General features: G+C 42.4%; 1 protein-coding gene across 1 annotated transcript in view; it reads left to right on the top strand.

Moving 5' to 3' along the window:
* Positions 1-26,707, top strand: part of LOC111865584 (leishmanolysin-like peptidase) — a 162,736-nt gene that overhangs the window by 119,898 nt on the left and 16,131 nt on the right. The window contains exon 3 of the mRNA XM_023853743.2: positions 21,045-21,075. Within this exon, the coding sequence (XP_023709511.1) occupies positions 21,045-21,075 (31 nt within the window). The remainder of the gene's footprint in view (positions 1-21,044; positions 21,076-26,707) is intronic.

Genomic DNA, 26,707 nt, shown 5'->3' with positions numbered 1-26,707 from the left:
AACGACTGGAAATTATTTAATATATTTAATTAAATATTGGCGATATTGTATCGATATTTCTAGTCAGATCTATAGACCCTACTATCGCCCATGCTTTATTTCATATGGAAGTTACTAGTACATGACCCTTTCTTAAGAAAAGGGGGATTAAGTTCAATTTGAGCTACATGCAAAGTAGGGTTTATAATGGACTAATACGAATCAAATGGAAATTCACGGTTATAATTTAGTGTAAAATGTAAAGTTGTCCCCGTGCTTAGCTAATTAAGCACTATGCCATGAAGGCGTACGGAGGAGTGGATGTATAGATCCACATTTTCTTGACCTCGGTACTAGCTGGAGGTGAGTGGTCAGCTTCACACCTCGGCCGCTTTACTCCTGGGTAAAGAGCCCCCGATACCCATTGGATAGGAGGTTGGGTGGACCCCTGAGCCGGTCTGGACGGCGTGAAGAAGAGAAAATTCTTACCTTACAGGGACTCGAAGTCCGGCCCCTCGGTCTTCCACCCCGTAGCTTAGTGGCTATACCGACTACACTATCCCTACTCATAGTTTAGTGTATGGCCTCAAAATCAAATAGAACCGAAATATATCCGTAGTTTGAGAGATATATGTACATCACTGCCTTTTCATTGAGCGTTCATTTCGTATGCGTTCGCATAATGGCACAGTGCCTGCTGCACTGGCGTGTTCAGGAGCCACGGCATTGTATTTGCTGCTGTAGAGAAAGGAGAATTTGTAATTGGCACGGTCCATTAGATCTCGTGGGCGTGGGAAAAAGATAACCAAGACACCGGTGAGTCATTCTCTATTGCGAGATAGCCTACAGCAGAGGCGCTTCGAAAATATTCCTTACCTAACAAAGTACAGTTTCTCATATCTGTTTATTGTAATGCATTTTTTGTTGTTGTTTCCAGAGTAGATATTTATGTTCAAATCTAATGTATATTTACAAGATATACTGCATCCTAGTGCAGTTGCTACACTACGTGTCGTTATCCTCCTGTCAGCTCGAATCAACTCTTTAACCCTCTGCACAGTTGTTTCTGTCGCAGTCTCAACAGAACGACCTGGTCCGGTATCGTCTGCGACTTTCGAAAGTCCTTTAGAGAACTTTCCGACCCAGTTGTGAGCTGCTTATCGCGACAAACACTTCTCAACGCAAACAGGAAGCAGTTATTAAGAGTATCCTTTGCATTGAGTTTTTTTTGTCCACAAGAAACACAAAAGAATGCTGCTCTTCGGTAGTAGTTGTGTACTTCTCAAGCACGGTCGCCATTTTGACTACTGAAACCAGCCTCTGAACATGCGCATGCACATCTGTTACCAAGAGTTTAATGAAGTTGGACTGTGATGCTACTTAGTGATACACAAGGAAAATTTTTTACTTCCATTTGTGACTTATTTACTGACCCTCCCTCGTACAAATGATTATCAATAGAAGTAATTTTTTTGACACATAAAGTCCTTATTTTGCAGCCAACACAGAAAAACAAACGTACAGACCTGTTCCAATGATTTCTCCCGCATCTTTTTCACAGCTTCGATTCCAAATCCTTTTCGACCAGTGTTGCTATTGTAATATCTCTTAGTTTGTGACCAAACCAGTTCGTTGTAATTGAAATGACAATTATGTGGCTGTAGACGCAAAAAATTTCATGTAACATGTTTATAATTGGTTACCATAAATTCCTTGACAACATGGAAGAAAATAGACAAACTTCAGACATGTATTTACATACATAGCAGATTGTGTGTACAGAACATTCCATCCTTGAAGACAAACTTTCAATCAGTTGCTTGCGATGCAGTGGCGTAGTGCTTAATCAAACAGAGGGGTTACGTTATCGTACACACCTGGAGTTATCTACTCACAATTACAATGACTGTCTTACCTGATTCTTGTGGATTTGTTGGCATTGGCAAGATTTAGTAGTTTAGCCTTGAAAGGACTCTCAGGGATGGGAATCCTCTTGCAGCTAAGCAATTATATGGTCCTTTCTCCAGCTCTGTGTTGTGGGTTTATCCAGAAGGACACTGTAGTATGATGCATTGTCCATTATGAAGTGAGATGATTCTTCTAAATTTGATAACAATTGGGTCAGCACATATTGCTCAAAATTCCTCCCCATCATAGTAGTCCCTTGACTTGGTATCTGAGACAAAAATTAAACTTGCTCTAGAAAGAAATTCATTTCGTGTTCCACCATGCACTAGGTACCTAGTACTAGTACTGTACTTCATGCTTGTCTCCTCTTCCTAGCATACTGACTAGTGCCATTGCTCCATACTTTTGTATTGCTGCCACTGGCGGACACACAAGTTTCATTTAATAGCACAACTTGTTGTGAAATATCTCAAGTTCATGTATTCAAAATAATTCGTAAGAAAGTTAATATGGCTGGCATCAGTGTGGGGCTGCTCAGAAAGTTATCTATAAAATAATCAGAACAAATTTAATCATGAACTATATGGCCTGATTATTATTCTCATTTTGAAAAAGTGCAAATATTCCTCTAGCACATGAACATCTCTCAGGATGGCAATACAGATAATTGCAAGTGACAGCTGAAGGACAGAAACACTCACCTTCTGTCAGATTTCCCAAAGATAATGCCTATGATACGTAACACAAACCCTAAGGTTTCTTTACACAATAGAAATTATATAAGTCTCCCTAATGTCTTGTCAGAATGTTCATCGCAGTCACTGATTCACCTACATACTCGTATTATACTGAATTACGCGATAGTGTAGTTGCTTTAGGCACTATGCTACAAGCGGCAAGGTCGCAGGTTCGAATCCCGATGGGGTGGATTTTTCAACTGACCTAATCTTTCTAGCCGCACTATGGCCCTGGGGTCTACTCGGCCTCTAACAGAAATGAGTACCAGGAATCGTCCTGGGGGGGGGGGATATAGGGCGGCCGGCGCGTAAAGCTGGCAAACTTACCGCCATCTGTGAGCCGACTGTCTAGAAAATATGGGAGCCTCGACGTCTCTAAACCCTATAGGCCTCCATGGCCTGTTACAGGGATAGCTTTACCTTTACATGTTATATTATGTTTCTGTTTTTAAGGTTTCACAGTGATTCATTGTTGCTGTAGGGGTTTTGCACGTTCCTGACGTGGGCAGTGTTACCAGCAAAATTCTGCACGCGGAGGCTGCATACGTACACTCCTAAACGTAGGCAGCACTGCCCAGAGACACCCGGTGCAAAAATCCAGCAGCAGAATAAACGTCAATATTATATTATAAATTAGGAAATTACTTTTCTAATTCAGCAACACGAATCATACCTGTATTTGCCTGATGTCGCCTTTTGTGAAATCATCACCATCTCGCTTCTTCTTAACATGCCTTGTTTGCTTCATTGGTGTAGCTCAATTTAAATGGTTGAATACTAATCTTTACCTTCCGAGATAAACATGTCATATATTTATATTTATTTTAGTCAAGTATGATGAGACAGTTTTTTTACTAGCCTGGTGAACTGAAGGTCTGATGTTCCGTCAATGTGGTTCGAACTGTAGTTTAACTGTGTAAGACTGATGTTTTTACGGCGATGGCTATGAAGAATGTCGTCTTCTGGGATGTGGCGTCGTGTAGATCTTGTGTGAACCGACGTTTCGTAGGAGCTTTTCGCCTCTGTCTTAAGGGTAGAAAAATACTAAGCCACCTGTTCACGCTGGTTCCTCGCTCACGGATTTTTCCCTGAAGTTACCCTGAAGTTGGAGGCGATACGTTCCTCCGAAACGTCGATTCATACAAGATTACACGGCTCCACATCCCAGAAGACGGCATTCTTCTTTGTAGTTTCACTTATTTTCGAAGCCGTGCATACACGTGCAATTGGTACATTAAGAGGTAGAACTGACTGAGTATTTTTTATTCTGTCTCTCTTCTTGGAAGAGAGAATGAACATCTGTGATCGTACACAGAACCAAAATGGCCAGCTTTAAATGCAGAATTCTTTTTAAAAAATCGATATTCTGCTGTTTGTAGTACGTATAATGCAGGATAAATAATAAAATTAAAATCCCATGCCTACCACTGCAAATACACGTACATTAAGACGCACCATTAAAACAGTGAAATAGCACTAAAATTTACATCAAACCAGGAAGTATTTTCGTGCGCCGTTAAGATGAGAAAATTCTGTTCTTTATTGCGGTAGATTTTCCTTCCACAATTTACGAGAAATTAACGGAAATAACTCTGCACATGGTTCTATGGTAATTCATTACTGATGTGTTTCCTGGAACTGTGGCTTTCCTCGTTGTAAGGAAGCAAATTATTATTTGAGGATATAATTATGATGAAGGTGAGCCGGGATAGCGAAGTCGGTATAGCGACTGGCAATGGCCTAAACGACCGAGGGGTTGGAGTTCGAGTCCCGGTAGGGTGAAGAATTTGTCTTCTCCACAGAGTCCTGGCCGGCTCTGGGGTCCACCCAACCTTCTATCCAATGGGTACCGGGGGCCCTTTCTCCGTGGGTAAAGCGTCCGAGGCGTGAAGTTAACCAGTCACCTCTAACTAGTGCCAAGGTCAAGAAAAAGTGGGTTTATACGTCCACTCCTCTATACGCCTTCATGGCATAGTGCTTACTTAGTTAAGTACAGGTACAATTTTACCTTTATAATTGTGGTAAAGGTTTTCTTGATCTTGGCTATAGTTCGGCAGTAATTAGGTCAACTTTTGGACGACGGTCCTTAGACGCTTCATGTGTGATACCTCGTTGAAGACATAGCCCTTTCCATATGCACGGAATGATGCAATCGCTTTGTCTCGCTGATCCCACCGTAACAGTTATTTCCTCATGATGCATAACACAGCGTCGTCATTGACACGGCGACAGCTACCCAATCAATCATGAAGTCCCTTATTCTTAAAGAACCAAGTCTCATTGCCGTGCTCACAGCCGCATTCTGAGCCAGTCGAATCGAGTCTCCACATCTTACATCCTGTTTCTCAAGGTGCGTTTTGGCTTAATTTCTTTATTTTGAAAATGTATTAAAAGTAGGCTAATGAAATCTCCTTGCTGTCTGTGTCTCCATCCGTATCAACGTTTGAATGCCTGAACAAATATTCATGAAACTTGATATGTACACGTATTTCATTGCACCTCAGCCCATCTCAATGGCGTACTTCCTAAACCCCTTCCATCAGTCTACGTGTTTGTATGTGTATCCCCCTATCTTTGTTAGGCAACGGCTCCGTGAATACTTTCCCTTGGCAACGAATATACGCAACAGTAGAATTGCTGGACGCGTCGCTTTCTATGCGGCCCTTGTCGTATCAGAAGAAAGTTGGCGATAAGTTCTCTCCAGAACTTGTATATAATCCTTCAATCTCTGCACACGTCTTCCTCGTGGCTCATCCTTTGAAGTTTCTTCGACCACCTTTTGCATTCGTTCTTCCTTCCCCCTTATGTTCTGTATACCTCTCCCAAGTCAAAGTCAAAGTTATTTTACGACTGACGGTCAGTCGGCCAGTCTGTCCTGGTGTCTAGCCCCAAGGGGGGGGGAGTCAGATTTTTGTTACTGTCAGACAGTTGCGGGTTTGTTTATGTGGGACGCCCTCTCTGACGAGAGAACGGATCTCTCGTTTGCAGTTGCTGCTGGTCTTCACCAGTTCGGTCATTCTCGGGTCCTGTCTTAGATTCGAGACCCCTCCAACTTGGAGGGCCAGGTCCCCCTACATATATCACCTAGGATCAGGGTGGCTCAGTTATACCCTCAGGTCGGGGTTCCCTTGTCGTCGCCTCCTGCTACTCGCAGGGGTACGGTGGAGGTATTCGGATTCGCCTCCACACGTGCATACCTCCCCCGTCTTATCTTCCCTGTTCTGACGACCCAAGCAGTGTGCAGTTAACGATATAGATCATGAAGCTCATTATTAGAAAAGTGCTAAACACCTTTGTCGTGGCTACGTGTGTCAGTCTGAAGCAGCTCGTCTCTGATTGCACGGATATTGACATCGCGTTCAGAAGTTCTACAGCAAATCTTGCCATTCAAATTTGCTTTTTGTTCTCATATGTTCATCATATGTGCCAAAAGATGAAGTTGAAAGCTCCGCATTACCATCTTCCACCTCGTAAACAGATGTGAGTCTGATAGTATTCTGTAGCCTACAGCTAAGCTGCAGTAACATAGTGAACTTCGGCCGCACCATAGCTCAGGCGGTTAGTCTCTGGCTTCCCACCGCGGCGGCCCTGGTTCGAGCCCAGGTCCGGTCGTGAGATTTGTGGTGGACATAGTGTAACTAGGGCAGGTTTTCTCCGAGAACTTCGGTTTCCCCTGCCAATTTCCATTCCACAGACTGCTTCACACCCATCATCTATCATCCGGGGCTGGTACAATAGGGCAATAGTGGCCGACGTACCAGGTGGACTCAGTCTCACCCCACCCCAAGAAACTAAAAATAAAAACATAGTGGACCAGATTATATTTAACGCAACTTCGGTTTATCATTAGTTAACAGCAGATGAAGATGAAAATTGTGTGCTCATTGCCGCCTCTTCACTACATTTGTTTCCAGGCGGTATGGGAGGTGACAGCAGTGAATGATATTCATGGGGCCGATCAAATGGCCGCACGGCCTAAAGCATGAACTGTCTTTGCCCACTCGAACACTGGGGTCGTGGGTTCGAATCCCACTCCAGGCATGGATTTTGTATGCGTTTATTCTGTGCTTGTGTTGTTCTGTGTAGGTAGCGGCCTTGCGACGGGATGATCCCCCGTCCAAGGGGTCCTACTGACTGTCGACTGTTTAGAGAATTAAGAAGGTGAAAATCGGCCAAAGTCCAAGAATAGGACTGTAGAGCCCTAGACAGCACTGTGATATTCGTGGGGGGACACGCATTTAATTCTTGAGTAAATAATAGCGCTTTTCAGCCACATACATGCATTATAGCTATATAGCATCGAATGATAGGACATCTCTTGCCTAGAAACACAAGGGAGCTGTGAGTTCTCCAAACCTGCAGAACGTGGATCACGGTGGCAACACGCATGAGTGCCTTGGCTCGCTTTGTACCACGTTTGCTTGTGTTTCCCCGCAAGAACATAACCGACTGAATGCATGGATGGAACACCATCTGGTCTCTTTGTGCCCGTCATATATTTCGATATCCCAAGACTGATTTAGGCATTTTATTCCGGTCACAAAGCCAACTGTAGAGGTTCATGACTTACTAATGCTTGAGGGACGCTACTTACTGCAAATCTTGACGTTATTAAACATGAAAAGAAACTAATTTTTCTGTTCTCTGTTCTCCGCTGCAGAACTCATATAAAATACTGCCTTTAGATTTGACCGTTATGAAACATATAAAATAATGTTATATATTAACAGAATGTTAAGTCATGACTGTTTAATAGTTTTCATTGCGTAGTAACAGTACGCCAAGATGGAAAGTTGTTTGGAAGTTCTTGCCTTCGAACGGCTGCTGTTGAAAGGACAATGAATGGGTTTAAAAAATGGAATATATCTACTGAACAGCGGCGCGTTCAGAAACCGTGGTTTTGAGAACTTCATATTGAGGAAGAGGGTGAGCATTCTGAACAAGGTGCTGAAACAGCCGACGTCCACTGAACAGAGATGGTCCAAGGATCTTCAGTAAAGAAGCCAGTGCCTGTAATGGATCTACAGTAGAACATATGATTCTTCTGTAAGCTCCTCTGATGAACCAGCAGCGTCCACATAAACCACGCCGACACTTTCATAAAGCGAACATGTTCTTGCTCAACTCATAGCCCACTGCCTTCAAATTCAAAATAAGACACATATGGTTGAGGACTTTCTAGAGCTTGTTCTGCCAAGATCATAACTGCCTCTCCATATAAGGAGGAACTGAGAAAAAAGGAGGACACGCCCACCGACGGAAGCACAAAACTTGAGTGTTCAAGGTAAGTTTGTCTGAAATTTACTGAGCAGCTAAACGAAACAATGAAAGTAGAATCCTCGTTCACGGGAACACATAGCAGTAACCCCAAGGCGAAGAGAGGAACAAGAGACTGAAAACTACCAATTTCTGCATTACCAGGCGAGTCTCAAGATGACGACGGATAGGCAAAGGAAGTGGGGATGAAGCTGATCCCAATATTTTTGTAGGGAAGGATTGTTAAAAAATTGCATCCGCTACCAGAGATGTTAAAGTGGGCACACAGTATTTGTGAAAATTAGCCGAGAAGGTCATTTATGCGTGACAGGTCAAGACGTCCGTTTTCTCTGATCAATAAACATGTTAGCAGTGATATTTGTTCTGTAGTTTCGTTAAATAAACTATTTGTTTTCGTTCTCCTAAAGTGTTTGTATATTTTATATGGAGAAACCCGTAGTGTCCCATTATAGGGATAATTATAGGTAATGATTTCTGACGTTCCATAAAATTAGGTTAATATCTACAGTGCGGTATTATATTGTGCTTGATATAAGAGAGTTACACCTCATAAGACATTAAACCTTGTCATTATATTGTTACATATATTCCAGTTGTGACTAGAAAACAAAATGTGCCCCTTATACGACTACTTTATCCCACCCCTGTTAGTTTCGAGAAATTACTTTGAGGTGATATGCAGATTTTATTTGGAGACGTGTGTTAGCATCATGCATTGAAAGTCTGGGGGACATTTCCGATGCCTGTTACGTGTTTGTCGCTGGAACGCTTTGTATGCTTCTCTGACAGCTGACATGCAGAAGATGAAAAAGCTTTGTGGCACTGTGAAAGCAAGGAAATTAACTTACTGCAGACTTCATTTTATAGTGCATTCCTCCCATAGAAGTAAAGGAGCTTCAAGTAGATTATTAAGGGGTCTTTGCACAAGTGCACGAAGTGAACACACATGCAGGAAGTCTTGTCTTCTCGTCTGTCTGTCTTCATGTTTCATCTCAGAAGCCACTCAGCCGATTGATTTGGTATTTCGCAGCGGGAGGTTCTACGATAAAAATTGTCGGACGAATTTATTTTTGGTTCGTTTCAGTCCAGTTCATGGAGGTTATCAGGAACAAATCACTTCCTTTACTCATGGAGCTGAGCCCTTCTGCAGCTACTCAAGAATTTCCCAGCATTTTATGGAACCCGAAGGTTCATTACCGTTGGTTACTATAGGATTCTGACGATGGTGTATAACACACTGATATGTTGGGTTTTTGGACTTTATCCATCGTCCTGGTTTTTAAGATAACAAATAAAAACACGACGTTTCGGAAACTGGATCTGTTTCCGTCTCCAGGTGAAGGAAAAACACCTATTCAGTTGGGTCCCTTAGAAAGAGCTAGCCTCAATCACTGGACCGACGTTCCTCCGAAACGTCGGTTCACATAATATCTACACGGTGCACATAACAGGAGACGGAATTCTTCATAGTCACCGTCGTGAAAACCTCAAATCTTCCAAGGCTAATCAAATTTTGAAACCTTATATACTCAGACTGAAGTATGCTTATCCTTTCTAGAATACACCCTTCCACTCTTTGACATTATATGGTAATCGCTGTGAAAAACCAAAACGGGTCTGAAAATTACATAAACTTATTTAGGCACTGTCATTACTATTATCAATTGATCTATTTCTCGATCGATTAAATTTTTTTTTTCCTTACTGAATCTTTTTTGCTTCCTTTTATTCTTCGCGAAAATGTGGTATTAGTGTCTTGAAATATGTATGTCACAACATCCTTCCATATCCTTACCATCATTTTCTGGTGATTCTCAGATGCCAGTTGGTGTCATACTCCCTGCTGTTGAAACAGCGTCATTAAGCAGTCTGACCATCTGTCATTCTACACCCAGCTGTACGTGCAGTCCATTGAAATCCCTTTAGTATGTCTCCTGTAAATAAATACCCATTCGCTTCATTACAAAGCAACTTATTTCTTTCGTGACAATATCAATTTGTAGAAGAGTATTCTTTTGATGGATGAAATAGTTACGAACCCAGAATATTCTCTAGCTATAGATAACTGTTCCTGCTACTAAAGTCCTACTTGTCGAACAGATACTTCGACATCAAGACAACGAAAGTTGAAACAAACTACTATCCCATAAAAGCCGGAGTACCCCAAGGCAGTGTCTTGGGTCCGCTCTTGTACCTTCTGTATACAGCTGACATACCTACCGCCAATGAGACCACCATGGCCACATTCGCTGACGACACTGCGATCTTGGCGCTGGACCAGAATCCCATAGCTGCTTTCAAGAAGCTTCAGAACCATCTCAGCATCCTACAACATTGGCTCAACAAATGGAAAATCAAAGTCAACAATGACAAATCTGTCCATATAAACTTCACAACTAGATCCACAGAAAGCCCACAACCGATGTTAAACGGTGAATTTATCCCTCGGAAAAATGAAGTCAAGTACCTGGGTCTACACCTTGATCAGAAGCTAACGTGGAAAGCGCACATAAAGGCAAAAAAACTACAGCTCAACATTAAAACAAATAAAATGAACTGGCTTATTGGCAAAAAATCCAAACTGTCTCTAGATAACAAACTAATCATATACAAAGTCATACTAAAACCCATATGGACATATGGTATAGAATTATGGGGATGCGCGAAACCAACCAACATCAAAATACTCCAGAACTATCAATCGAAAATTTTAAGAATAATGACAAATGCACCATGGTACGTCTCCAACCAGACCCTACATGAGGACTTAAAAATACCATACATCAAGGAAGTAATACACTCTCAGGCCGCAAAATATAGAAACAGGAACACGAACCACAAAAATAAACTGATCAACCAGCTCATTAGTGATCAAACTGTACCTAGAAGGCTCAAGAGACAGTGGCCCGAAGACTTAGTTAAGTAACATAAGGTGAACCGGCACTGGCCGGCAACACCTACAGTGTCAAGTGACTTACCACATTTACTAAATACTCGTAATATATTGAGTAGATTGTAAATATACAGGAAATTAAAAAAAAAAAAGCTATAGATAAGGTTGCCAACAAACGCTACACTGTTCTCTCCTTGGTCATTCTCAAGCGAGTGGACAGACGAAATAGTTACGAACCCAGAATATTCTGTAGCTGTAGATAAGGTTGCCAACAAACGCTACACTGTTCTCTCCTTGGTCATTCTCAAGCGAGTGGACAGACGAAATAGTTACGAACCCAGAATATTCTGTAGCTGTAGATAAGGTTGCCAACAAACGCTACACTGTTCTCTCCTTGGTCATTCTCAAGCGCGTGGCTAGAGGCCGGTTCGTTCAGATTTCTGTGTCGCTCTGTAGAGAACCCAATCCACTGACATGTTAGGTGGGCTGTGGGTGAAACTGTTTGTGCCGCTTTCTTTTGCATGGAACTCCGTGCCAATTTGTCTTATGTCACATGACAACTATTATTCTGGCCACGAAACATTGATAATATCTTGCGTATACTGCAGGGCTCTTTAAACATCAGTAGCCGGTGAAAGTCGCATTAGGCACCAGATTGTAGGCGGAAGAGAAGAAGAAAAAATAGCAAATGTATTAAGGTTCGGCCACACAGAGCGCTACGCTATGTTCGCTACGTACGCCACGTACGCTGTATACACTCTGCGACGCAGCTAACATAAGGAACATAGCGTACGTAGCGTACGGAAGTCTATGTGGCCAGTCACATTGGCAATAAAGGGAAAATTGTTCTGTTCGTATAGCGAACATAGCGTACGTAGCGCTCTGTGTGGCCGAACCTTTACTAGTAAAAGAAAGAGAATTAGAATGAGAATAATCATACGAAGCGAAATCAGAAGGAAACGTACAAGGATGGGAAGAAGTACAGAATAGGAAGAATTCGGGCAAGAATAATCTGAAGGAGCAAAATAAATGGGAAACGTATATTGAGGAAGAAGAATATTACGTAGAAAGAAATATTTTAGAGAGGAAACTTACCAGAGAAAGAAATACACGTATGAGGAGAAGAAATAGACTTAAATTTGAGAAGTACATCTGTGAGAAGAGAGAATGAGAATTATCAGACAAAATGAAAATGTAAGTCACAGTAGAGTCAGGACGTGTTGGGACAGAGCAATTGGAGGCGAGAACAATTATAGGAAACAAAATTAAAAGGAGATGTAAGTTATAATAATAGGAGAAAGAACAGGACAGAAAAGTAGAAACAGAAGGATTAGGAAAATGGGACTCCTATAGTGGTAAAACAGAACGTATAGTAGAAGGATTAGGCTTAAAACAGACCAAAAATAATTATTAGACGTAGAAGAAACATAATCAGGTGAAGGAACATTCTTTTATTTCTAATTATTTTAGCTCGGGTGTCGGGATAGTGACGGGCTACGGGCTGGAGGGTCCAGGTTCTATTCCCGGCATGGCGAGATTTTTCTCTTCTCCAATCCCTTCCAGACCGGCTCTGGGGCGCACCCAGCCGCGTATCCAGTGGGTACCAAGGGGGAAGTTTCCCCAAGAGTAAAGCAGTCGAGGCATGAAGCTGACCACTCACTTCCACCTAGTACCGAGGTCAAGAATTGTGGAGCTATACATTCACTCTCCAATTTGTCATGGCATAGTGCTTAATTAAGTCCAGGGGCAACTTCACCTTTTTTATTTTAGTTCTGAACTTTTGCTATTATTTCTTTTGGAAATACGCCTTCGTCCAGGAATTTTAACAGATAACTACGGGGATTTTTCTACAGTACTTCTTGAACAGAGCTTCTTCTTCTTCTTCTACATCAATTTCTACCAACATTTCATCTTGACAGAATTTTGGAATACAGCGTTTTGCTTCTGGATTCTACAGTGCATTCGTCAAGGATGCAGTGATTTTAACGCTACTGAGTTTCTCACTCCCTCTCCCCTCCTACCCTTTCTACGTAGGATGAGGGTTTGCAGATGGAAATATCAGTTTGAGAGAAAAATAAAGCGGTGTTTTGATGGAGATGGGGTGATAGGGTGTTGTCCGCCACTCCTTCAACCTTCATAGCGAGGTCAGGGAGACATGAAGATCGCGTTGAGTGGGTTTAGCATACCTATATGCAGATCGAGTTGAGAATAATACATATTAAGCCTCCTTGCGTGTTTCCTAGTTCACGAAGTGTGATCGAAAGTGATGAGTAGGACTCAGCTGCCCTGCACGTCTGAAACGTGGGTTTCACAAGGCCATCTCTTCCTATCGTCCCTTTCACACATAAGTAATCGCGTGTGAGTACGCATTTAGGCGGAAGTCACTTCTTAAGCAATAAAAATATGAAAACGGGAAGAATATTATATTTCGATTTATTTTTCTTCCATTTAGTTCTTCCCCCCCCCCCTTTTTGCAGTATTTTATTTCCCATCTTGTCGTAGGAACGAGCATTAATGGATTCTTAACCTAGGGACCTGTATGTTCGTGCAGTCCTACAGGATTCAGACACCTCGGTGTTATGTAAAGCGAGAACACAGTTGTGCGTTCAGAGATATACACTGAAACAGTTTCGGTGTACAGCGGGACCTGAACGGTGTGCAGTACGGGGCTCAAGCGCCTGCATGTTATGTTGTGTGAAATTCAGCGGGGAATCATTACTCTCATATATTAATTTTATCTCATTTCTGCCTTTTCTTTTTTTTTTTTTTCTTTTTTAATTCGCTTAGTGGGAGGTGGAGTCCAACTGGGTCCACTCAGCACGGCGGCCACTGATTATGATGATGGAGAATTTGGTGGAATGAAGATTGGCAGGGGAAACCGAAGTACTCGGAGAAAACCCGCCCCAGCGCCACTTTGCCCACTACAAATCCCACTTGACCCGACCCGGGATCGAACCCGGGCAGCCGTGGTGGGAAGCCAGCGACTAACCGCTTGAGCTATGGCGCGGCCCTCTGCCTTTTCTTTGTCTCTTTCATAAGCAGGAATAAGAACGTTTAATACATTACTGGCCTGAGAAAAAGTAGATTTAACTCATGCATTTTCCAGTTGACTTAATCCTTCCAACCGCATTATAGCCCTGGAGTCGACTCATCCTCTAACAGAAATTAATACCAGGAATCTTCCTGGGGGCGAAGGGCGAACGCCGCATAAGAAGTGGTGTAGGAAATCTCATGAGTGCTCGTAATTCCTTCTCAAAGTCTAACCCGTGATTAGTGAACTCTGTCTTGAGCAGCTGAGTCAATCCACACGCTTATATTCTATTACTCTGAGATCCAGTTTGACATTCTTCCATCCACGCCTAGGTCTTCCAAGTGATCTCTTCCCTCGAGGGTATTGACCAACATATTGTATGTGTACAAATACATATCGTCATATTGTCATAATAAGTAAGCAGTTTAATTATTTCAGTATTATTTTCTGGAACTTACGGTGACGTATTCAGAATACTGATACGCAACTATGACAGTAAAGTTAATTTTGAGAAAACTGCGTGCGAAGAATGTGGATTCCATTAAGTAAAGAAGGAGGCATTACTACTATTTCACGTTCTTAGTAGATACCATGTGAATCGTGGAAGTTTACATGGAAGAGCCACAGGAGAACCTCCAGGTATTTCCGTTGAATGATCGACTTGCACTGTTGCCACTGTTCCCTAGCAGTAGATTTAGAACCGTACCATTTTAAATTTACATGGATTTTAAGTATCTTAAAAAATGTCCCGGCTCTGGTATCATAGCTGCATAATCGTATGATTCTACTGTACAGAAAATAACTGATATGTGCGCTCTTGAGGGTTGCAGTAAGATGGAGCGTTTCGAAAGCGTAATGCAATTCTCTGAAATGAATACTCCCCACAATGTATTCGGACCCTTCAGTAATATAGCCCTTAACATAAATTAAAGTGGATAAAAGTTACACATGGCGGTACTCATGTATCAGATTCCGTCAAATTCCTTCAGTGGGTCCAAAAGGTATACGTAAAGTTTAATTTGGTCCTATTGTAAAGTAGCCTTTAAATGGATGAAACCGAACAGAGCTCAGAATTTTTGTCGACAATGTCTGATGTAGGTCTATCATACCAAGTTTCGTCCAGATCGGTCTCGTTTTGCCAAAGTTACTTGCAGATATCAAACTAAAAGTTCTACACACAGAGATATTGGGTTTTCGGACTTTATCCATCGTCCTGGTTTTTTAAGATAACTAAGAAAAACACGACGTTTCGGAAACTGGATCTGTTTCCGTCCTCAGGTGAGGAAAAAACACCTATTCTTTTGGGTCCCTTAGAAAGAGCTAGCCTCAGTCATTGGACCCAGTGACCTGAGGACGGAAACAGATCCAGTTTCCGAAACGTCGTGTTTTTCTTAATTATCTTAAAAAAACCAGGAAGATGGATAAAGTCAGAAAACCCAATATCTCAGTGTGTTATACACCATCGTCAGAATCCTATAGTAACTACTTAAAAGTTCTACAGTTTTGTTTTCTACGTTCTGAAAGTACCAAGAACTGGGAGAAGTTTGTTAAAGGATACATTGCTGACAATTAGTCTGTAATAATATGTTTGAATGGCTGCTGAATGCTGTGGGTGACGTCACAATGCTGAGTCTCAAGGGCGGTAACTTAGCGTCCCATTCTGAAGTTCACTTGCCTTGCAAGGAGACGCCACGTAGCGGTTCGCACATGGGGACACAACTGAGTAGTAGTAACATCATCTGCTCATTGTGAATTACCTGCCAGCTTCGCTCATTACGTTGAATTGATACGAACCACAATTATATTTTCACATGTTTAGAGGCTTCCCGGGTTCGATCCCGGGTCTGGTCAAGTGGGATTTGTGGTGGACAAGGTGGCCCTGGGGCAGGTTTTCTCCGAGTACTTCGGTTTCCCCTGCCTATCTTCATTCCACCAATTGCTCCACAATCACCCTCACCTATCATCTGGGGCTGGTACAATAGGCCAGAAGTGGCCGCAGTACAAGGGACTTAGTCCCACCCCACTAGCAATAAAAAAAAATGTAACGTTACTTGAGTTCATCGCTCGTAATAATGACCTGCACACAACTTCTCAACTTCGGTACTGTGATATTCCAACAGCAGTAGTATGTAATGCAATTTAGTACGCGAATTTTCCAAAATGCAGTTTTGGATACTTTATTGGGCTTGCAGGTACAAATTTACTCTTGCAGAGATAATCATATCGGAGTCGTCATACAATTCATAAAATATTCACATCGAAAATATTTCAAATGCAAGGTGTAAAGATTAATGAATTCCATATTTCGTACCTTCAAAGGTGAATAGTATTTCTTCTAGTGCCAAAGCATTATACACTACTCTTTTATGCCTTCAAGTAGATTACCCATAACGTTGGAAGTAATATTGTGTCACTAATTTTAGTGAGAGCCGGTCACGGTAGCCGATCGGTCTAAGGCATGTACTGTCTTCGCTCGCTCAGAAGCCCGGATCTTGGGTTCGAATTCCACAGAAAGCATGGATGTTTGGTTTGTGTATGCGTTTATTCTGTGATTGTGTTGTCCCGTCTTTAGGTAGAGGCCTTGTGACGAGCTTATCACCCGGCCAAGAAGTCCCATCTTCTGTAAACTGCTCATGAAACAGAGAAATCAGCCCTGTGCTCCAAAGTGGGAGCAAGAGGAGAGAATAAAATTAGTAATGATCTTCCGAAATTGTCCAAAGGGCTGAGAGTCGAAAGGCGTGGTATGTAATGAAAAGCCGCAGAAGCAGAAATGATTTTAGCAGCTGCCTCACCGGAAGTACTGCACGTCTCCTTGCGTCTGTAGAGGCCGCAGTGAGAGTGTGAACCTGACCTCTTAACCCAGGAAGGAGAAGAAGCACTTTCACTACGTTCGCTCGTGTTTGCTGTGGCATCTGCTGGTGAAAAGCCCACCTTGTCCGCCTGCCAAATCTGTCAGAATTTAATGTTACAAGGTTTGCATCACGATGAAATTTTGTGAGACGATTGTCTCTTCAGGCAGTTGGATACTACGATACAGTCTGCTTCTATGTCCTCCTTGTTTATTGATTGTTGTATTAAATGCTGTACCAATTGCCGAGGTTGTGTAGCGCTGCATGAAGTAACCCTATGGCTGGATGACTGAGCGGTGGACGCAAAGAAATGTGGGAGGAAGCGGTCGCTGCCAAATTCAACGCATTGTACAGACAGCTTGAGAGGACCTGAGGAAACCACAGAAGACTTCATGAGAGCCAGGCTGCGTGTCTCCAGAATGCGAGCCAGCCAGCAAACCAACATAACACGACGTTCGTAATAACAATCAGAAAACAATAATAACCTGTGGCATTTTGTAGATTACAGATTGCAGACGTAGCAAAACAACGGGCTAAGAAACAGAGAAACAAGCTGCAGAAACGAACCTTTTGGAACATCACGAAGAAGTGGACGACGCCCCTTATGAGATGGATAGGATTTTACGAACAAATTTGAATAGAAATGTTAATGGATTTTAATTAATTATTTGCGTTATTTTTAAGTGGACTGCAGCGCGCGGTCTTAGCGCAAAACAGAGCTGTGTAACAGTTTGCGTGCATTAAGACACCTGAAGATGGTCATCTTTGGCCGAAACATGTTAAGTGTTAAATGGTGAATAAATAATTGTTGCTTGACGGACTGTGGATACATATAGACGTTTAAGTTCGGTCTTCTCTTTCCTCCTCCACACTTTCCCGAAACCTTCTACTGTTTCTCGCCTTCATTTTTTTTCTTTTCCTCCTCTCTTTCATCTTGTTCTTCTAACAAGTTCTTCTTATCCTTTAACTCTTCGTTCTCTTCTCCTTCCTTTCCTTCTGATCCGTATTTTCTTTTGTATCATCTCCTTTCTCTCACACTCGCTATGCTTTTTCATTTTGTTTCCCCTCTTCCTGCTTATTTTCTCCGTCTTTCTTCTTCTCATTTCTTCTCGTCTTACCCACTTCTCCATTACGTGGATTAGACAGAGATGTGTTCCATTATCATCTCTTTTGTTCTCGTTTCTTTGTAGTCGCAAATTCCCCATCTCTGTTGATCGTAATCTGCTTGCTTCTGTTTTTACGGACGGAGATTAGTTTCCTTGGCAACGCTAACACAGCAGCTGAATGGAATTTTTCCATTCAAAGGTACAACGTCAGTCAGAGCCGTTGCGATTGAACAGAGCAGCGGCGTGACCAGTAAGGGTTGCTGCAATACAGAGTTGTTGAATTCAGATGGCTGTTGTCCAGTCAGAATATTAATTCACAAAGGAAAGTGTCACAGCGTTTTCTCTCGTCGTCTACAAAACATTGCTTTATTATTTATGCAGTTCATGTTCAGGCTCCTAGAAATACAAATGCAACAGGAATAAGATCGACAGACAAGAACCTGTTGCTGTTAGTGTTCAGAAGTACAGCAACCCAACCTAGGAAGGAAAATGAATTAACAAAAGCTTACCTTTGTCGGAAGGTTGCTCTAGCACCGAGAATACTGATAGGAAACTATAATAAACATATCGTGACGTGTTAATGACTAGACACGGCACTAGACACTGAGCTCTTGTAAATCGTTAACTACACGCAATTATAACGCTCCTACTAATTCCCTCACTCTACTTCTCACTGCAACACACGCTAAGTCTTCTCAGTTTGCTATGCCTTCATCAAACTTTCCCTGGTGACGGATCTCAACAGTGTCCTCTGTGTCCGTGCTAACGTCCTTACCGGCTGGCGACTCTCTCACTCCTAACTCATTGCTCCAATGGTCTATTCTCAACTAACACACTTTTCGCGTTCATGCTTGCTATATGGCCTCGGCACGGACCACACAGAAAACGCCGCTTCAAACAGTTCTATTTTTATGTTCGTATCCATTGCCAAGCAACGGAACATGTAATCATGTCACAGTGTATCTAATAAAAGGAAATCGTTTAACGCGGAAAATGAAAATAAGAGCTTGACGAGAAATAATGTGGGAAATCATCTGACTGGATTTTTTTCTGTTCTCATAATTTTGTTTTAAACTGCGATTTCCTGAATTTTATGAACAATTACGTGTAGAATACTTCGGTTCTGATGGAACTAGACACATTTAAATAAAGAAGAAAATTTATCACTCTCTTCAGTCCTTGTAACCATCCCTTCTTCATGATTTATGCTAACCGTCTTACAGTGCACACACTTTTTCACCTTACTCTTCTCTTTTGTACTACATGTTTCAGCACTAATGTGCCATCTTCAGGTGCGTTTTCTCTGTGCACGTCTAACTACTGCATTGCATGCCCCGATGTCTTCATATTAATATACTCGTATTCGTCTTGTATAATAATAGATTTTAAATATTAAAACTTTTGAGGATTCGCCATCCTTACGTCGTATCTAAACACGCGAATCACGCCAATCCTCTGTCGGAGCACTCTTCCTACATTCATGTGTGTATCTGTAACGTGAAGTTGTTATTCATTAATACCACATTCTGACCTTTATCTATTACGTGTGTTTTTATAATGTTTAATATTCACTGTGCTCTTTGTTGTGTTCTTGCTCCTGTGACTGCGTGCATTATACTACTGGATATGTGTGTGTGTGTGTGTGTGTGTGTGCTGTCTTCGTTTTGATTGAGTTATGATGTGGCGGGGGGTTGTTATGTTGTTCTGTGTAAATAGTGTGTAATTAGTGAAATATTGGGTTATATATTTCTTTATTTATATTGTTCATATGTGTGTTTTTCTTTGTCGTTCTGTATATATGATAGTTTTCCAATGTGTTTAAGTATTGCCCTTTCTTATTTGTTGCTATGATATCCATAGTGTTTTCTATAGTACCATATGCATGTCCTGTATTTAATATGTGTTCTGAGTATCCTGTATTGCTGTTATTGTGTCTTATGTCATGTATGTGTTCTTTATATCTGGTATTAAATTTCCTCCCAGTTTGTCCTATATATTCCATGGGGCAATCTAGGCATTTCATACTATATATGCCACTATTGTTATATTTATTTATTCGTGGTCTTGATTTCAATATATATGTTATAAATTGTTGCCCATTTCGTTTTTTATCCTTCTGAATTATCTATAGTGTTCTGCTTTTAGTCATTTTAATATGAAGACATCGGGGCATGCAATGCAGTAGTTAGACGTGCATAGAGAAAACGCACCTGAAGATGGCACATTAGTGCTGAAACATATAGTGCAAAAGAGAAGAGTAAGGTGAAAAAGTGTGTGCACTGTAAGACGGTTAGCATAAATCATGGACATGAATCAGTGCAACAGGACGCTAAAATATAACATTATCCCTGCTTCTCTCTCTCTGTATTATACCCTCCTGCTTCATTAGCATTCCGGTAACACTACACAGTAGTGTAGGGGCGGGGTGTATTTGTTGATCTGTCTCATTGCTTGATTGCCCGGGGAATCATTATGTTAGGCATCAGGCAGCACTCTATATAGTTCGGGTTGATAATGGCGAACCGAACATTGGCGCCCTTGGCCAGTCTGTTCGCTTGACTTCTGACCTTCCGACCATTCACTGTGCGGGAGTCTCCAGTAATCCCTCATAAGGCAGTGCTGCTGTATGTTTCGGTACCCATTTATCGACAGGGGTTGAGAGACGTCCTGAGTGAGGAATCTGGAAAGTGTTCGTATAGATCCCGGGATCGGCTACTCCGAGGTGTAGTGTGATTTTCCACAGACCTAGTATGAAACGTTGAAACAAGTCGACATTTATGGAATTCTCCATTCGCTCTTCTTGTTAAGGGAATGCTGCAAAGACGAATTAAAGTGGAATTATAACTGTCCTTACGTTGGGCTCCACTTAATCTTTTTTAACCGTCCCTCCTTTCCGCCTGCGGCTCCGTCTGCATAGTAGTACAGGGAGTGGGAGTCGATGGCGATCGGCCCCTCTGTTCCGATGACCACTTTGATGCTGCCCAACCTGGTGTTGCCGCTGCTGAAGTTGCTAGGTCGTAGCTGGTTTCGGCTTGACCCGGCTCCACCGCTTCTTCCTTCATTTGAGATTATTAGTGTTTGTATTTGTATATGGTTCTCACAGTAAGCAACGAATGTTATCATAAACAGCTTTAATTGGTTGGGCTTTGTAATGAAGACGTAATGTGTTTCCTGTGAGGTGCGAACTGAATTTGTATGTACACGTATAATTAGAAGAAATTCAGTCTTTAAACGGTTAATTGACTGTTTCTTCCTCTGTTTCAGACTAGATGCGGAGAAGTTCGAGCTGATAAATGTAAGTACCAGTAAAATTGCTGTTTGCTAATTCGCTTCTGCAAATAGTATCTAAGGGTTCTTCTCTGCCATGCTTCCGGAAGTATTCTGCCAATGATAGCCCGTAAGGATCTGTTAGTATAAAGGGGGCTGCTTTTTGCTTCACATTCAGGATATAACAGTCACATAAAGAGGACATTCCCTCTTAGGCTGCCGAGGAAACCGTGTTCTTCCTTTTGAGCTCTGTTAGCGAGCAGTTTGCCTGTCTTCCGTCCAACTTCCACTTAAAGTCCTTTATTTACCAGTTTTAGTGAAAATTGCGATCAGTAACACATCTCAGGCATTCTGGGGTGGTGGTTGTTGGTGGAACATAAACAAGTCTGAATATTAAGTGGCCTTCATTCGCATTATGTTCATGTCGAATTTCATGAAAAATCGGCCCATTTTCAGAATTTAACTGTGGACAGTTGAACACCACACGACTATCGTGGTACTATAATCCCCGTTTTCTAATTGTTAACGAAGGAAATTAATCTTAAAAAGAGGTGTACCAAAATTATGCATTGTTGAAGTCTGCCTTCGATCTGAACATGCCCAATTTGCTTTTGGTTGTGTACAGAATTGTGGAACGATATTTTCTTCGTAAGGAAAAGCCGAATAATTTCGCATTCCTAAAAATAATGAATTAAGGAAGCAAGCAGTTTTTAATTTTTAAAGTAACGACATATGCAGCTTCAAAGAATAAACATATTTATCAATTTTCTGGACGTTATCCGTTTTCCTAATTCGGGCAACGGATATTATTTTAAATGACGTTTCGGAGACAGAGATCGGTCTTCGAAACGTCATTTTAAATTTAAAAAAAATCGGACAATAGATAACGTCCAGAAGATTGGCCATTGTATTAATATCCCATCGTCACAAACTATTAGATCTTACTTCAAAGAACAAGGCTTTGTTAGCCTAAGTGCTGTATCAAAGAAACAGTTGAGGTACATTGTGTATTCATGGGGCACAGCATTTATTGTACAGTTCACGCAATTCCGCAGTGTCATTAGGGTGATTCCGCGATAGGTTGATCTGTGCCAGAACATATTGTCACGTGTAGGGTGGTACGCGTGACGAAAATAACGGGTTGTAGTTCTGATGATTGGATTTACTAGCACCTTGGTTACAAGTTGTTTAATGCCACTTAAATACAGCGCTATCGCTGATTTACACACTTTCCAGTTCACCGTTGCACACGCACTAGGATTCCCAGTCTTCACTAGTTGTCTCCTGCCAGCGGATCTCAACACAGAAACTAGCACTTCAGGTCACTATGAATTCTTCTGGGCTCACTCCTCCAGCTTACAGCTGAATCGTAACTGACACTTGAACGAATTATGTCACTCTCTTCCCTTATAAGCACTCTGCACAGACCCCACGGAAAACGCCGTCTCTATTGTTGATGACGTCACCGATTTCATAGCACGTTGCGTTAAGCGGAAATGTGTTTACCAAGCCGTTGCTTAGAAACCGATAGCATAACCCCGTTATTCTACTGCTACTTGGCGCAAACCGCATAAAAAACGCAGCCTCATCTATTGTTGCTTAACCTAGCAACGGACTGTTTACCAAGAATCTGTCTTCACGGAAACTTGTTTACCAGCACGTTGCCTAGCAGTGGATGTAGTGTAACAATATATAGAAATGCAAACTTCAGTGATTCATAAATATCAGAATAGGGTTGAATAGCGTTGTTTGAGAACTTTTAAATTGTTTAGTCGGATTCTTAATCACAACTAAAACGCAAACTTGGGGACATCGAGGGACTTCCTTTCTCCCATGTTGCAACGTGAAATCAGCTGATTGCATCTCACATATATAACTACCAGGAAAGGGCATTACCTTTATTTTTTTCTCTTCAGCAGAAAGTAGATCCAACAGCTTTTCCTTAAGAGTGCTGGGGGACATATTCTCGTTTCTTTCACAGCCTTGTACACTGTCCATCTGTCCTCTAAAATTCGCCCAACTGCAGCTTTAACGTAATTTTAAAAACAGTTTATCTTTGCCCCTGGCACGATAATGACACGAAACTCAAAAATATATCGCTGAGGACCAACAAATGATGTAGTGTAGCGAATGTACATGGCAATCACGTACATTCTCGTATATTTCGGCGCTTGGCAGCGAGACTTTTTCCGACGTAAAAAGTTAAGAATCCAATGTCAAAACTTAAGCTCTCTATTGATACTGTATGTGGTTAGGAGTGTAAAGTGGATGCGTGGTGGTAAAGAAAACTTCAGTTATGCACACACATTAAACTCATCGAGATATATAAGTATAAACACTTTTCCCATATTCTCTTAAGAACGTGTACGAAACAGCAGTATTGGCTGCAACTGATCCATAATTCAGCGAATTCCTCGCTTCATATGCTAAAGCAATGGCCCGATATTCTTCTATGTGCTCAGAAGACATCGCTTCTTTGCACTGGCCTAAACGCGCGCCAAAGTAATGTTGCAGATAGCGCGGAGGTAGCTGAGTTTCCCACCTGCATGTGTTTGATTTGGATTGTTCGTGTCCGTATCATTAAGGACATATACTGTGAAAGTTATGTTAATTGAACTAAAATAACGAACAGGAGACTAGCTATACAACCTGTTGGAAAACGACCACTTTTAAGACTGATAAATGGAAGTGAGATTAGAGGTTCTGACAGCGGTTTATATGAAGATGATTCTTCTGGAATGTTACCCCATTTAATTTGATAGACTGTTATCAACGTTTCGGAGGAACCTTCTGCCGTTGGGGTAGTAGACTGAACCGTTAGATTCATCCCAGTAGCATTAACAAGGGAAGATGGCATGTACTTCCCGAAGGAACGTAGGAAGTATACTTGAAAGGATATGCCGTAACTTGATTCCTCTAACCTGGCCTTTGTTTGGGCCATCTGGTAACCTCTTTTCGAAGACTTTGGACAACAGCTATTTTCAGGGATTCTGTTAGTTTCCCCTCTCCTGCCTTCTCTCCATTTATTCACTTCCTTCTCTTTAGGACCTTTGGTTTAATTTTGACATTTATACTATCTTATTTTCCTTCCCTGGATTAGTCAAGTGGGATTTGTAGTGGACAAAGTGGCGCTGGGGCGGGTTTTCTCCAAGTACTGCTGTTTCCCCTGCCAATCTTCATTCCACCAAATTCTCCATCATCATACGTACAAGGTTTATCCGGAAAGTAATGCAATTAAGTTCGTAAAAAAAATATTCAAGATATCGTTACAAACGTTTAAAATTCTTCAAAGTACTCCGCTTGGGCATCCACACATTTTTGCCAGCGACTTTTCCATGCACGGTACGCATCCTGGAAGGCGTCGACGGGGACCTCGTTTAGAGACTTTGTCACGGCGGTTTGGATCGCTTCAGTGGTTCCAAAACGGGTTCCTTTCAAGTAGGTCTTGATCCTCGGGAACAAAAAGAAGTCTGCCGGAGCCAGGTCAGGACTGTAGGAGGGTTGGGGCAACGTTCCCAAGCTGTGCTTGGCCAGAAACTCCCGGACGCGCAGTGTGCTGTGGCTGGAAGCGTTGTCGTGGTGCAGCTGCCAGGTAGCGGCGATCTTCTTTCGAGTGCGGACGACCCTGTTTCTTAATCTGTCGAGCACTTCCACATAGTAGGTAGCGTTGACTGTCTGCCCTTGGGGTACTAATTCTTTGTGGACCACACCATTGGCGTCGAAGAAGACAATGAGCATGGTTTTCGCTTTCGATTTGCTCATTCTTGCCTTCTTGGGACGAGGGGACTCCAAGGTGTGCCATTCGGAACTTCGGCGCTTCGTCTCCGGGTCGTACTCAAGGCCCATGTTTCGTCGCCGGTAATGACATCGTCCAAAAAATCAGGTTTGTTTTGCATACGTTCCTAAAGTTCACTCGCGATCGTCACTCGGTTGTTCTTGTGGTCGTCAGTCAACAATTTGGGGACCAACTTGACACACACTTTCCGCATGTGCAAATTGTCGCTAACGATGTCGTGCACAGTGGTTTTCGGAATACTGAGAGTCTGCTATTATCCGAACACTCATTCGACCATCGGTATTTAAAAGCTCACCAACACGAGACACATGTTTGTCACTTTTGCTGGTTGACGGCCGTCCAGAGCGGTGATCATCCTCCACCTCTTCCCGGCAATTTTTAAACAACTTCAACCACCTGGAGACTTGAGAATGGGAGAGATCAGAGTCCCCGTAGGCTTCTGAATCATTTGGTGGGTGTCGGCGAGGCTTTTGTTCAGTTTAGCACAGAACTTGATCGCGTAACTTTGTTCGATAGTTTTCTCCATTGCGCGTCGTGACACAGGCACTAACAGAGGTTCACAGAAATAGCGATCCTGACGCTCCCAGAGCTCAGAGCAGACTGAGCTTGGAAGCGTTGTGAAGCTAAGAGTCCCTCCCACCTTTTACCAGCCGTTCCGAACGCCCTGCGACCAGGAGGAGCGGCGGGAAGAGACAAATTGCATTACTTTCCGGACAAATCCTGTAATCACCCAGGGCAGGTACAATAGGCCAATCAGTGGCCGTCGTGCCGAGTGGAGCCAGTTGGACTCCACCCCCCACTAAGCGAATCTTATTTTCCTTATCTTACCGTATTTCATTTTACTTATTGTTCCCTTACCTTCTTCGCCTTCCTTACCTTCTGCCTTTTACATATCTTCCAGTCAGGGATGCGGGTTTCCATTTAGTTACACCGCTACCATGGGTTTCATCTTATCTCCAATCCTGGTGCTCCCTTCCCTTATCACTGACGTTTCCTCTCACGCAGCTTACTTTGCTGCCCTGCAGTTGGAGGCTCTGATATCTGTGTAGGAAACTACATGGCGTTGTATCCCGACAAACAACAGTTTTAACATTATCGAACATCACATTCGAGTGGTTAGTGCTCCTTTGTATTCGGCAGGTCCCTCCTTCAAATCCCGTTGCGGAGGCTGGCTGTTCTGACTGAGGATATTTGTAGTTTCCGGAAGTCTCTTCAAGCTATTGACGGGATAGCCCCTTAAATTAGGCAACGACCGCTTTTTTTTTCGAAGTATTTTCAGTTCGTTATTCGTCAATCAGCGTATCCTTTGATGTCATCTAACCTGCAGAAGATATTAAATACACCTCGATAAAAACTAGTAGTATTAATGTGATGTCACGGAAATAGGTTTATTGTGTTGGGGAATGGTGGCAGACCAGGTTTCACCCAAGGCACATGCCAGTGCTAGCGGCCTCTGTTAGCGTGTCATTGGAACTAATGCAGGGACACGCTTGCACAAGTGCAGTTGTTTGTGTAACCCACCGTTCTGTGACGCTGTTAATATTTGCCACATTCATTCAAGGAAACATGGGTTCTCACGTTGGATAGCCCTAAAAATGTGAGAAAAGCACGTGACTATAAATGGGATTATATTTTACGTTGCATTAAAAGAAAGTAAATGTATCCCTGTAACAGGTCCGAGGCTTTGTGTTCATTTTCGTAACATACTGATTTTTACGGTGAGGAGTTGTTAGCCACACGCCCAACCCCCAAGCTGGAGGGCCACCCCTTGTCGGCTGTCCGCGACTGCTTATTCAATATATTCACAGATTCCCTCCAAAACTGGAGGGCGTCTCCTCCATCAACAACCTGAGGACGCGCCATG

This window comes from Cryptotermes secundus, unplaced genomic scaffold, assembly GCF_002891405.2.
Source record: "Cryptotermes secundus unplaced genomic scaffold, Csec_1.0 scaffold1132, whole genome shotgun sequence".
NCBI classification, from domain to species: Eukaryota; Metazoa; Arthropoda; class Insecta; order Blattodea; family Kalotermitidae; genus Cryptotermes; species Cryptotermes secundus.
The sequence above is the reverse complement of the archived record's forward strand: the minus strand, read 5'-3'. Positions and strand labels throughout refer to the sequence as shown.